We start from the raw sequence: 14,689 nt of genomic DNA, 5'->3' as shown, positions 1-14,689 counted from the left end.
TTAAAGACACTGTTGCGGATCCATCTGATGAATCATCTGTCAACGATGCTCAAATCTTTTCTCAAGTTCTTGGATCACGTTCTGGATATTTGAGGGGCTTAGGACGTTGCGTGAAGCCATCCTCAACATCTTCATCATCTTCTAAAGCCAGATCGAATGACGACAAGACTAAAAAATTAGAGGAAGCTGCACTTGAGATAGAACGATTGAGATCGAAGGAAAAAGAGTTGCTGACCCGATTAGATCAAGCAGCAGATTTAGAAGCAAGATTAGAAGAGAGGCTACAATTAAATAAGTAAAAAATGTTTGAACAATTTCAATTAATGATGTCCCAAAACCCTATACCACCACTACCACCACAATCATAATTCATTTGTTTTTTTTTAATTGCCTTTAATATTTACGATGTTTGTAAACATTTGAACAATTAATGTATATAGATTACAATTTGTATTAGTATCAATTTCATTTTGTTTGATCAATGCCGTTCGAATAGTAAATTACCATTTATGCATATATTCGAACAAAAACATATCCATTCGAACCAAAAAATTCTCATTCGAACAAAAATATACCCATTCGAACTTACTGGGAAATACAATTCATGCGTTCGTTCGAACAACTAAATACTCATTCGAATAAATTCATTTCTAAAAGTCCGTTCGAACAGAAGATTTCTGTAAATAGATTATTTGTTCGAACAGTTAATATTTTTCTTCGAACTAAAGTCGCTTACGAACTTTTTTGTCCGTTCTACGAACATTTTTGTTCGAACGGACTTGGTCAGATATGGTTATTGGTTCGAATTAACATTTCATGTTGTTCGAACAAAAATATTTTCGTTCGAACTTGATTCTGAGACGACATTTTTCTGTCTCAGAAAAAATTTCCCGTTCGAATGGTTTCGACCTGTTCCGCCCAATTTCGTCCCTAAAAATACTTTTCATCTCCAAAAACTTTCTGAGACAGCCTTTTTGAGACAAAATAGAGACGAAATTTTTTCATCTCCCAAAACTTTTAGGGACGAAATTTCCATTTTTTGAGACAATTTTTTGTCTCAAAAAATCATATCTCTTGTAGTGTTTCTTTCTTTCTTTTAGTTAAAATGGAGAACCCTTTGTTCAAAAACATTGCACATGTAAAATTTAGTGTAAGTATATTGCCAATGCAACTTCCCAGCCCATTCATTTCCATACCCACAATTATTATTTTTTGGGCAAATTTAATGTTCACACATTACTTACTAGACTTCTTTCAAACCAAAAACCTAAATCCCGGGGCTTAATTATTTAGTTAAGATGGTTTCCGCCAACAAGTAACAATACAAATTACATCTTTTTTCACAACTATACTTTAAATCAAGCGGCAATTATGTAAAATAAAACTTAAGAAAAAATTCTATACTTTTTTTTAGAAGTACGATAGACACAAATAGATTACACAAAATAAACCCACAAAATGATCTAGTTTCATGAAATCCTTTAAACTTATTTTATAATAAAAATAACTTTACAATATGACATATCAGTATATTAAGCCACATCAGTTTGTCAATTTAGTTTTGTATAATCCCTTTGTGACTAAAGTATTTTCCATTTTGTTACGAAGCACTGGTGCTACTAATTATGTTAATTGATTGTAAAATGAGTTACGAAAGAATTATATAATTTTTAGGAAATGAATGTAGAATTTGATTAGAGAGAGAGAGAGAGTGAGAAAAAAAAAAACTGTTGTTTGTACTATGCATTAATCAATGTGGTGGTATCTCTATCTCAAAGTCATGATGTTTTTAGCCTTCTGATCACCAAACAAAGATTAACTATGGTACATGCACACATTTGAGGAACTGAGGTGGGTCTCCACTACCAGAGCAAGAAACTTTTTTTTATTTTTTTTTATTTTTTTTCGAGCCTGCGATTGGTGGAGACAGGGGTGGCATGGGAAAACAATATCTCAAGCACTTCCAATAGGGTGTTTGTGTTGCCGACAAAGGGTGTTTCTGCATCCATGTCCACTTTATTGATTCTTGGTGGTTCAACAATGGAATCAATGGTGGATGCGGTTACTATTGGTGGCAATTGCTCCCAGAATTTGACGAAGACACAAGTGGACTTTGTTCAACGAGTCACAAATGATTTTGGCCTAGGCCTCTAACCTACACTGGGGCTTCTAGTGGTCCAAATAAATCAACTTGGTCACAAAATACACAGGCTATTTATAAACCATCAGTTAGGGCTTCGTCTTCAATGAGAGGGCGGACTACGCATGCGTCGAAAGCCCTTCCTCAAGGTACACTGAAGGTTAATTCTGATGGTGCATTCTTTTCATTTTTTTGAGTCGACTGGTATTGGAGTTATTTTAAGAGATACTCAAGGAACCACTTTGACGGCCTCCAGTTGAAAGGAACATGGAGTGTTTGAAGTTGATGATATTGAAACCTTAGCATCACTGAAGGGTCTACAATTGATTCTGCATCTGGGTGTGACTAATTTGATTCTAGAAATGGATTCTTTAACTATTATTGAAGCAATTTGTTTTGAAGAACCCAATTTATTTAGGCATGAGTCAGTGGTTGAAGAAATTCAATGTCTTCTTCTTGGGTTTGTTATGTATCATGTCCTCCATGTTGGTCGCCAAGAGAATAAAGCTGCTCACTTACTTGCCTGCCATACTTATTTTGTTGAAGATACTGTAAAATGGTGGCATTATTGTCTAGACTTTATTCATTCTAGAGTTCTCTTTGTTGCCGCCTTCTAATTATTCTGCTATGGATTTGTGTAATTGTCTTCATTATGAATGAGTTTTGCTTTTTTAAAAAGTAATGTTACTCATCATCCATTTTACCATCATCCTCTCATTATCTCATGATGTAATATTAAATGATTGGAGACTATTTATTATGTTTCACTTGTAATTATGAGAGAGAGAGAGAGAGAGAGAGAGAGAGAGAAGCAACGAGGGGAGAGGGATGAGTGGATTTGAAACTGAGAGAGAAGAGAGAAGCATCAGAGAGAGAGAGAGAGAGAGAGAGAGAGAGAGAGAGAGGTAACAGATGGGAAAGAGGGGAAAAAGTTGATTTTTGAAACCAAGAAAGAGAAGAGAGAAGAATGGGGAAAGGGGTTTGCTCTTCAAACTATGACGTGGCTCCAGACCAGGTTTTCCAAGTACGGGTGTGCGGTGTGATGTAGAAAACCTAAAATTTTTCCAAATAAAAGATTCTACTTTTTTTAATTGGAAAATTCTACTTCGCATCACTTTTATCATCATCTTCTCAACATTTCTTAATGTGTCATTAATAGTCTTCAAGCGAAATATAATAAATAATCTCCAATTATTTAAAACCACATCATTTCAAGAGAATAATGATAAAAAGGATAATTAGTAAGAATATTCTTTTTAATTTTGGCATAGAAGGTTCTACTTCAATTCTATTTTATTTGCAAAAACATTATTTCTCTAGTAACTTATACAATTCATTGAGTTTTCAAGATGAAAAAGCAAAGGAGTGAAGCTTTTGCAAATTTTCCAAGTGAAAGACGAGGGAGCAGAACAGTACGATTGAGTTGTTTTGAAAATGCATGTTAATGAGTTAAAATACTTAATAGACTTTTGGAGTACCATGCAGTGCCTATTGGGTAATCCAGGTCCACTTCTAGAAAAATTCTTGGCTGCCCCAAAATGTCCGCATGCTTACATGGATGAATGTTTTTTCTCTCTCTCTTTCTTTTTCTTTTTCTTTTCTTTCTTTTTCTTTTTTTTTTTTTTTGAAAGAAAATGCACTTTGAAGGCCAGCAATGATAGAAAATTTTCCATGTGGTGTCTAAACTATTAGAATTGAGATATTCCACATTTTCAATTTTTTCTTATCTTAATTATAACATTGTCCACGTTGTGTTATTTAAAAAAAAAAAAAAAAAAAAAAAAAAAAAAGGAATTGTCCTGACAAGGCAAGCTGCCTTTTTTTCATGCAATTTTTTATATTCTTAATAATTTAAAAGCAATTCACAATATCACGTAAAAAACACCTACTTAATTATTAAGTAAAAAAAAATACTATCGAGAAAAATGCTTGGAATCTATTATCAAAATCTCAAGTATTTATCTAAAGGGACGTGCTATGCCTACTGCTGGAGCTCCCGCTATTTTTTTTTTTTTTACATCATTTTTGACATTTTAAAATATTTTTAAAAATAAAAGGATTTTATAATATTATTGAATCATATTTTTTTAATCATTAAGGGAAAAAATCCAAAAAAAAAAAAAAAGAGCGGAAAGCTCTAGTGGGATCCCCTGCATTTTGCTTCTCAAAAAACACAAAAATGATAGTGGGAAGGTGTAATATTTTAATTACCGAGAGACCACTAAAATGTACCTAGTCGACCAAACAATGGCAAGAGTGCAACTACTAACAACCAAAATAGTCGAAGACCAAGCGAACATATATATAAGAAAAGTGGAACTCCCCCATCTCTCTAGAACCTCAAAAAGAAAATCTCCCCGGAGGGAGGTGGGAGCTTCGGCTCCTTCCTCCCTCCCACCCGCTCCTTTCCTTGTTTTGTTAGTTATTTCTCTTTTGTTTTTCCAGTTCCTCGTTAGTTTAGATCTGGTGTGGCTAATAAGGTGGGAGGGTCTCTGGTCTTCAGGGCTGTGGAGCTGTGGCGGAAGGTGTTAGGGTTTGAGGTCCAGATGATTTGTTTTTGAATCACCTCTCTGTTCTCCCTCCCTCCCCTCTCGGTGGCTTAGTTTCTTGCTCTCTTACGGAACCGCCCAAGGCGAAATCTTTCGCAACCTCATAACAGAGGCACGATGGTTCTGCCAAAGGTGGAGGATCTGGACAGGGGTGAAAGGCTGGCCATCCTTTTTTGACGGCACAAGGCCGACGGTGAAGGTCTATGGTGAGGTGAGGCGGGGCCACGGCAGGGCTGCTCGTCGGCAAGAAGCGATCTGCTCTGTATTAACAGAGGATTGATGGTACGAGCAGAGGTCCTGGATCACGACGGCTGGCCTTCCTTCTCTCTGATTTCGGCAGTCGATCGGTGTGCTTGGAGTCGTGTGGTCGGCATGGTTGATCGGTGCTGCACAGCATCTGGTACGAAAGAAGAAGGGGGCGGCGGAGGAGTTAGATGAAACCCTAGCCGGTCCGTGTGTCTCTAGCAGCCCATATGATCCACGTGTATCCACGTATATGGTCCAAAAACAGATAGGAGGTTTTTGGATGGGTCAGAAGCGAGCTACTCTTTCGTGTTGACGCAAGGCGGACGGCGATGGGCTATGGTGAGGCGAGGATACGGCGGGGTGGTTCGACGGCAAGAGGCTTGATACTCTGTTTCGAAACAGAGTGATGGGTTTCGTAAACGGTGGGGCTGCTGGTTTCTCAATCTGTTTCTGGCCGACGGTTTTGAGGGGCTAATCTAGGCATTGTGGGTTTTCCCGTGCCGTGTGGTGGTGATCGGCAGCAGCAGCTCACGCTGCACAGGAACAGAGAAGGAAGAAGGGGCGGCGGAAGTTAACGAAGAAACCCTAGTCCGATTTGGGCGCCTCTTCGGTTTGGGCCTCCACGGGGATGTTGGGCCGTTGGTATTGGGCTGGGTTTTCTGTTTTGCACAGCCCTTTACTGTTTTGGTTTTGTTGTTCTGTTTTTGTTTTTATTTTGTTTTAGCTATTATAAATAATATATTGACTGGCTGGTGTCCCACTCCTTTTTATAAGGAATGTGGGTTTTGTCCTACTCCTCTGTTGGAGGAATGTAGGTGTTGGTACTCTTCCTCTTAGGAGGAGAGAGTGTGGTTGTACTCCTCCTCCTTGGGAGGATGGAGCGTGGGTGTACCTCTCTTCTTCGGAAGAGAGGTCGTTTGTCTCTGTTTTAACAGAGAGCTTTCTCCTTTGACTGTTGTCAAGAGAGGAGGTGTAGAAGTTTTAGACAATGTCCGTCACAAAGAAATTTGTTGACGGGGAAGCTCCTGAGCAGATGCGTTAGTTGGCTTATGGTCTGGTTTTCCAGTTTGTTAAGTCACAGTTGTAACTTCGTTTATGAATATATGCAGTGAAGCATTTTCTATCAAAAAAAAAAAAACAACCAAAATAGTCTATTCCAACAAGGAAATGGTTTTCATATCCAATTTTTATGGTTATGTTCTTACTAATATTGGAATTTAATAATTTATGGAGTCCAATCGTACAAACATGTGATGCATTTCTCAGAAATTTTAGTTAGAAAACAGAACAAATTGTCAAAAAGTGGGCGTTGGAAACGACTTGTCTTGCCATGTCGCTAGTCAAATCTGTGAAGACTCCTAAAAATACTGAAACATTCAAATGAAATTTCCTAACATGGTATCCTGTTTGATTTTGAGTTCTAACTCAGCTCATCTTTTTTTTTTTTTGTTTCCGGGAAAAAAAGCCACGTGGGCTGGTGGTGTGCGGAAGTTGCGTAAATAGCGGGAAGTTATATGTAGAAGAACTCTATTGTGCACAAAATTTAGTACTTTCTGTCAAATTACTTGCTTTACTCTGGTTTTGTCTAGTTCCACTTTTAGTTTTGTGGTTTATATGACTTTGACTTTATCTTTGATTTTCATCTCTAATGACATCAATTGATGTTATGCAGATCAAATTACTTCTTATGCTTACAACTTAAATTTCAGGGGAGATTGTAATAAAGAACTTGATGCATTGATTTTAGAGTAGTATTGTTACATACGGTCACTTTTGTATATTATTTATGTACTACATTGATATAATTGGCTACCTGAATTTTTTTTAATACATAGTCAACCACATTAATGATATGTATAAAAAATATATAAAAGTAACTGTACATATAATTTTTTATTATAATAATTATTAGGACTATGAGGTACTTTTGATGGGTTTGTGAGGTCATGTTATCACCAATCACAATTGGATAATTATACATGATCTACGACTCGATATTAGGAGTAGAAGGCACTTTTGATGGGTTCGTCAAATCTCTTACAACTCATTTCACATTTAATTAATATAAGCATAACACTTCATTAACCCTAAATTTTAATTTTACAAAACTACTCTCATTTAACAGTTCCTCTTCGGAACGGTCATGCCGTTCTCAACACTTAAACGGCAACCAATAACAGCCCGACACGTCAGCGGGCTTCATCTTAATTCCATGCAGCACACGACAGGAGATAGCCCAATAGATTTTGTAAAAACAGAGGGAAAATCGTTCCCAGTTCCCTCAACTGAACTGGCTTCACTCACGTCGTCCGTCGCACTGCAGCCCGTCGCAGCCTCCAGTTCAGGTCGTCGCAGCCTCCAGTTCACGCCGTCGCAACCTCCACCTCAGCCCGTCGTAGCATTCACTTCTGGCCCAAAAATCACATCGCACACTTCAGCCTCAGCCCGTCGCACATGGTCGGTTTTGCATCCAATAAATTCTTGTTTCCAGATTTATGTTCATCTTGTTTTCAGATCTATTACGTTTTGGGTTTTATTTCGTCTCACATTCAGTCGATCTGTAAAGCCATTATAAGTTATTATTGTAATCTTGAATCTGATGCCATATGCTTAATAGATAATGATTGATATATCATATACAAATAAATGACCAAGACTACAACAGTTTATCTTACTTGCACAAACAGATAATGATTGATATATCATATACAACCAAAGCACAAGTTACCTTAATTAGTACAGAAGATTCAAAGAACATGACCAAACAAATGTCCTTCTGCTAAATAATAAGTACCAGGCTAATTGAAAGAGTATTCAAAGTAAATTAACAGTGATTGAATGAATTAAACAGATTCCATAAGAAGATTCACACTCAAATGGCAAAATGATTGATATATCATATACAAATAAATGACGAAGACTACAACAGTTTATCTTACTTGCACAAACAGATAATGATTGATATATCATATACAAATAAATGACTTTGCACCTGAGTTTTGGAAGCAACTGAACAGAGCATGTACAAAACCCACATCCATGGACCAGAAAAAGCTCAACAAAACAACCAAATTTATGTTCAACAACTACCACCAATATAAGGGAAATCCTTTGGGGATTGCTAAAACCATCTATTCTATCCATATAAAATAAATTATTGGGCTCTTACAAACAAAATACAGTATAGAAAATTTATATAAAATCTACAACTACAAGCACGAACACGGCTGTTCAACATTCATCCTAAGCATAAATCAAATGCAAACAAATATAGAAAATGGAAATGATTGTACAAATACAACAAGGAAAGGAGCTAGCAATCAGAAGTATCAACAAACCCAACAATGAGAAACAAATGGTATTTCGTATCAGGGGCTCTGTTCTGGTTCGATGGGAGGGAAGGGGTAGGGGTTAGGGCAGTTGTAGAGGAAGAGGAATCGGGAAGGAGGGGGTGAGGGTTAGGGCTCGAGGGAGAGGAATCGGGAAGGAGGGGGGTGAGGGTTAGGGCTCGTGGGAGAGGAATCGGGAAGGAGGGGGTGAGGGTTCGACTGAGAGGAATCGGGAAGGAAGGGGGTGAGGGAAGGAAGGGGGTGAGGGGGTGAGGGTTCGACTGAGAGGAATCGGGAAGGAAGGGGGTGAGGGGCTAGGGCTCGACTGAGACGAATCGGGAAGGAAGGGGGTGAGGGGGTGAGGGGCTAGGGCTCAACTGACAGGAATCGGGAAGAAAGGGGGTGAGGGGGTGAGGGGCTAGGGCTCGACTGAGGGAGAGGATGGTGGAGACGTCGCAGGAGGGAACGAGGAGGGCTAGGGCTCGAGGGGGAGGGGCTCGAGGGAGAAGGGAGAGGGGAGAGGGGAGAGGAGAGGTCGGGGGAGGGAAGTTAGGAATACTAGGTTGAATGCATTGCGATCACATGGTATGGCAATGAGGTGTCTACATGGCATGATTTTATTGGATGCCGTTTTTCAAATTAGACCGGCGTGACTGGCAGGAAGATATTCTCCTCATTTAATATAGAGTTGTAAAAGATCAAGAATTGTAAGTTATCATTTCCAATTAGATTTATCTCTTGTTACTCATAAACAGTAGCCCTTACATCAGAAATAACAGGGCAACACATATTCATGCCCCTGGCATATGGAAACTAAGGCCCTGTCTTGATAGTGAAAGTATTTCATTTCATATTATTTTATTTTATCTCATGATTATAATTTTTTTAAATTTCTACATAAAATATAATAAACAATTTAACTTTTTCAAATTTTAAAAAATAAGAATATTAAAAAAATAATATTTTATTCAACTTTTAATATTTATATTAACTCACTATTCAAATCGCACCTAAATCTTACACGTATCTCTATAGATCCCAACTATTTTGAAAGGGAATACCTCTTCTAAGTTTTCAAGATGAAAAGCAAATGAGAGAAGTTTCTACGACTTTTCCCGGCCAAAGATGAGTGAGTGAGAAATATTACGATTGAGTTGTTTTGATAATGCACGTAAATGAGTTAATAGACCTTTGGAGTACCATGCAGTGCCTGTGGTCCACTTCTTTAGAAAATTCTTCAATCTTGAATGCCCCAAAATGCACGCATGCTTACATCTATAAATGCTTTTTCTCTTTCTCATTTTTATTTTAAAAGGAAATGCACTTTGAAGGCTAGCATTCATATAAAATTTGCCATGTGGTGTTTAAATTATTAGAATTGAGATATTCCACATTTTTTATTTTTTCTCATCCTAATTAATTATAACATTGTCCACGTTATGTTTCTTAAAAAATGGTGGCCTTACAGTCAATGAGAATTTCTACCGAGGGATACTCTCGACAAGGCAAACAGACTCTTTTTATCATTTACCTTTTGTCTATCTTTCTTTATTTTTTTCTTTCTTTCTTTTAGGATAAAATGGAGAACCATTTGTTCAAAAACAGTGCACATGTAAAATTAACGCCCGGTTTCAAAGCATGGTACTTTATATTTCATCTTTTTCGTGCATGTACCATGAAAATCATGCACGGTAAGAAAATGGAGAATCTATTTTTGTTTATTTTCCTTTCATCTCATCTATGTTGTGTAGTAATTTTTTCTATCCAAACATATTATATTTTGTCTCAAAATTTTAAAAATATTTACTTAAATAAAAAATAATAAATAGTAAAAACTGACATGAATAGTAAATAAATAATGAGTGAATGGTGTGTGAATAACATAAAAGTATGGGAACAGTATACAATTTGGCTAAAAATTAAAATAGTAGGATCCACACTATTTTCAAATCTCAAAAATTAAAAATTATCTCATCTAATCTCATTATCTAAACACACATTTTTTTTTACGAACTATTTCTTCTTATCTTAATTAAAAAATTTTATTACTATTTAAAATATATTATCTCATCTCATTTAAACTAGTTATCTAAATGAGGCCTAAATGCAAGTATATTGTCATCGAAACTACCTGGACCATTCATATCCTGCATACACCCAATTAATCTTTTATTCAATCGGCACATTTATGTTCACGTACACATTACTTGCTAGAATTCTTCCAAACGATTCTTTGAGTACTTTTGAAAATGAACGTAATTGCGTTAATAGACTTTTGGAGTACCAAGCACTGCCTATGGTCCACTTCTTGCGTAAATTCTTGAATCTTGAATGCCCCAAAATGCACGCATGCTTACAATATGGACACATGTTTTTTCTCTTTCTCTTTCCTTTCTCTTTTTTTGTTTTTTTGGTTTTTTTTTTTTTTTAAATGCGAAGGCCAGCATTGATATAAAATTTGCCATGTGATGTCTAAAATTTTAGAATTGAGATATTTAATATTTTGAATTTTTTTTGCATCTTAATCATAACATTGTTCACGTTATGTTATTTTAAAAAAAGAGTCTCACTACAGTCACAGAGAATTTCTATCAAGGGATGCTCCCGACAAGGCAAACTGCCTATTTTTATGTATTTTTTTATATTCTTAAGAATTTAAAAATAATTGACAATATTAATAAAAAAACACCTACTTAATTATTGAGTAAAAAATGTTTGAGAACTCATCATCAGAGTCTCAATATTTTTCTAAAAAACAAAAATGATTGTGGGAATGTGTAATATTTTAATTACTGAGAGACCACTAAAATGTACCTATTCGACCCAACAATGGCAAGGGTACAACTTGGATTTCCCTATTCAAACGTTTCTAATAATCGCATCAATATACTACTTTTAAGGAAATGGTTTTCATATCCCATTCTTATGGTTATGTTCTTACTAATATTGCAATTTAATAATTTATGGAGTCCAATCTTGTACAAACATGTGATGCATTTCTCAGAAATTTTAGTTAAAAAACAGAACAAATTGTCAAAAAGTGGGCGTTGGAAACGACTTGTCTTGCCATGTCGCTAGTCAAATGTGTGAAGACACTTAAAAATACTGAAACATTCAAATGAAATTTCCTAACATGGTATCCTGTTTGAGTTTGAGTTCTTTCCATGGTTGGAAGGGAACTAATGTATTCATGTCCAGTATATCTTTCAACTGTTATTAATCCGTCTAACTAATCATCTCCTGAAAAATACAAACTTGAACAGACCATGGCTTTAGCATTGCCAAATCTTCTCCCCAGGTCGTTGCTTCTTCTTCTGTTGATGATGGCATGTTCTACCTCAGCTCAAACCTACAGAAACCAATCCTTAGGCTCATCCTTGACAGCGCAGGACGACGGTTCTTCCTGGGCATCGCCTTCTGGTGGCTTTTCTTTTGGCTTCCAACGGATTGGAAATGGAGGTTATCTACTAGCCATCTGGTTCAGCAAAATAACAGAAAGAACCATTGTCTAGGCAGCCAATCGAAATAATCTAGTGCCAAGAGAATCCAAAGTTGAGCTTACCATAGACGGCCAATTTATGCTCAAGGACCCAGAAGGCAGAGAGATATAGGGAGCTGATATAGCGCGTTCAGGTGTTGCCTATGCAGCAATGCTTGACAGCGGAAACTTGGTGCTGGCAACCCAGAATTCTGTGTATTTGTGGGAGTGTTTTAATCGTCCAACTGATACAATATTACCCACAAACACTATTGGTCGGCTCGGAAAACTTGTTGCACGTTACTCGGAAACGAATTACTCAAACGGAAGATTCCAGTTCTCACTGCAATCGGTTGGAAATCTTATGCTTCAAACTATAGATTTTCCATTGGACTCTGCTAATTCTAATTATTGGTCATGCGAAACTGTGGGCAGTGGTTTTCCGGTCGTCTTCAACCAGTCTGGTTCTATATACGTTGCAGCAGTAAACGAAAGCATACTTAAGATGATATCATCGAATGCCGGATCTACGCAAGACTTTTATACAGTGATTCTTGAATATGATGGAGTTTTTAGGCATTATGTATACCCAGAAGGCCATAATATTTCGAATTCCACGAGTTGGCCTTTGGATTGGATCCCAATGTCGAACTTCATACCTTCTAATATCTGCTCAGACATAACGGAAGGTACAGGCGGTGGAGCTTGTGGTTTCAACAGCTACTGCCAACTAGGAGATGATCAGAGACCACAATTTCGGAAAAAAAAAAAAAAGATTTTATAAAAATAAAATTCAAAAATTTATGTAAATATATGCAATACCTTAAATTTATTTTATAATTTGATATAATATTATAACAAATTACTATCAATTTATAATAATTCATTTTCGAGCATATAGCCATGCCGCTAGTCAAATCTTTGAACAGACTCTTAAAAATATTGAAACGTTCGAACGAAATTTCCCGACATTTCTATGGTTGGAACTTGGAAGGGAACGAACGAATTGTCCGGTGTGTGTGTGAGCAACCTGCCTTACCAACCGAGTCATAATGGGAGCAATAGCCCATCCCATTGGTACAGGTTCTGTTGGGCCGTACTCTACTTGGGCAAGGTCACATATCCCGTAGAGTATTCGCTGATGGGCCACTCGTGGTTTTTGAATGGGCCTTTGGGTTCGTTAGGTGTTACATATTTTCCCTCACATTGATCATAACTTTTAGATCCCCCAGTCAAACCCAATATTGGTTTGGCAGGTACTAGGGGCTCTATGTCAACAATCAAAACTGCTTAGTTATCAAAGGAGGCATCCACATCGTTGGGTTACCTATTTTAATTGTTTAGGCCGATGATGAGAAAATATTATCCTTGAAGGTCTTATCATCTTACTAACTTATTATCAATAAATAGGCCTATTCATCCAGGTTCCGACTTGAGAATCTGGGTAAACTTGAATTTCAAATACGGGCCGGAACCCGGACCAGGTTAACCCAGGTCAGAAACGGGCCGGAACCCGGATAGATCCGGGTTTTCAAAACCCGGATTCTGGGTTCCGGATTGAACCCGGGTCTCTTTTTTATTTTTAAACCCATATAAAAGCCTAAATTTATGTCCAATATTTTCTTATGTAGCTCTGATTTTTTTTATAAAAAACAAAAGAATAAATTTAATTGTGCACTTTAGAGGTTGAAAAATATCAACTCCTATATCAAAATTCCACTTAATTTGCCTCACAATAAAAATGCATGTAAAACAAAAAAAAAATTCCAATATTCATCTATGCAAGTATGCATGCATTATAATACAATCCACTACATATTATATTATTTGTTATTTATACATTACATTACAAAATACTAAATTACAATATATGAATTACAAAATCAGTGATTTAATTTCCACACCAAATAGCAACTTCAAAGCGATTGGCATGAACGTGATCCTGCAAAAAATAAAATAGAATGAAAATGGCATAAATCTGAAAGCAACACATCCTACAAACCCTATTAAGTTGGGGAAACTAGTAGATTAGCACAAGTCATGGAAAGAAAAAACCTGTTCAAAGGTTAAAAATCAACATTTGGATTTAAAAAATCAGCTCTTGGTCCTTAGCCTGTAAAGAATAAGAGAGACAATATGATTAATCTGAATCTAACAAGTCTTGTACCACCCAAATGATAAAATGAAAAGAGATAGGGATAGCTGAACCCATTTAAATGATTGACAAAACACGGTAGTTTTACAACATCAATGATGTACATGGTATAGAATGTGGGGAGCCAACTTGACCAGTAAGTTGCCCTTGAGACAGACAATTGATATCCAAATGCCATAACCACCTTCAAAATATATTTACCAATTCTCAAAACTTGCTTGACTACTCACAAACATGACCTCTGCTAACATACTCCATCTTCTTCCTGTCAAGTAATTAAAAATAAAAGGCATTTGAGATTTTAAGAACTACTACCGTATTAAGACACAAAAAAGCTACAATATGGTCTCTGTTATTTTGCCAGTTATATGAAACTGAAAATCATATATCCAAGAAGCTGATAATGGACATATCTTTGCAACTATAAGCAACAGAACCTAGAAACGGATGTAATTCTCCTATAAGCACACGAACCTTACATGCATTGGCCCCTAAAATTTTCTGGACTTCGTATGCAGACACAAATAAATACTTATCAAACATTCAAACATTATCTATTTGACCCTCAACACAATTACTTGTGTTAACATTTCTTTAACATAGTCAAAGTATTACAGCCTTTTGTTTTGCTCAAAACTGGTGACTTCCACACGGAAATAAAATCGTAGAAACCCATCAAGAAAAATTCCATTTCTGACCAAAAAAAAAATGCCACATAGGTTAATTAGAGATAGGGGTTTAGAGAGAGAGAGAGAGAGAGAGAGAGAGAGAGAGAGGAGCATCAAGACGATG

General features: G+C 36.6%; 1 protein-coding gene across 1 annotated transcript; it reads left to right on the top strand.

Annotated features, from left to right (window-relative positions):
* The first annotated feature begins 11,809 nt into the window (after positions 1-11,809).
* LOC122293426 (G-type lectin S-receptor-like serine/threonine-protein kinase LECRK3) lies at positions 11,810-13,143 on the top strand. The gene has a single exon (XM_043102000.1). It carries the CDS (start codon positions 11,915-11,917, stop codon positions 12,524-12,526), a length of 612 nt encoding a protein of 203 aa, XP_042957934.1. The 5' UTR covers positions 11,810-11,914; the 3' UTR covers positions 12,527-13,143.
* The last annotated feature ends 1,546 nt before the right edge of the window (positions 13,144-14,689 follow it).

Source organism: Carya illinoinensis, chromosome 14, assembly GCF_018687715.1.
Source record: "Carya illinoinensis cultivar Pawnee chromosome 14, C.illinoinensisPawnee_v1, whole genome shotgun sequence".
NCBI lineage: Eukaryota > Viridiplantae > Streptophyta > Magnoliopsida > Fagales > Juglandaceae > Carya > Carya illinoinensis.
This window is presented reverse-complemented; position numbering and strand designations above follow the sequence as displayed.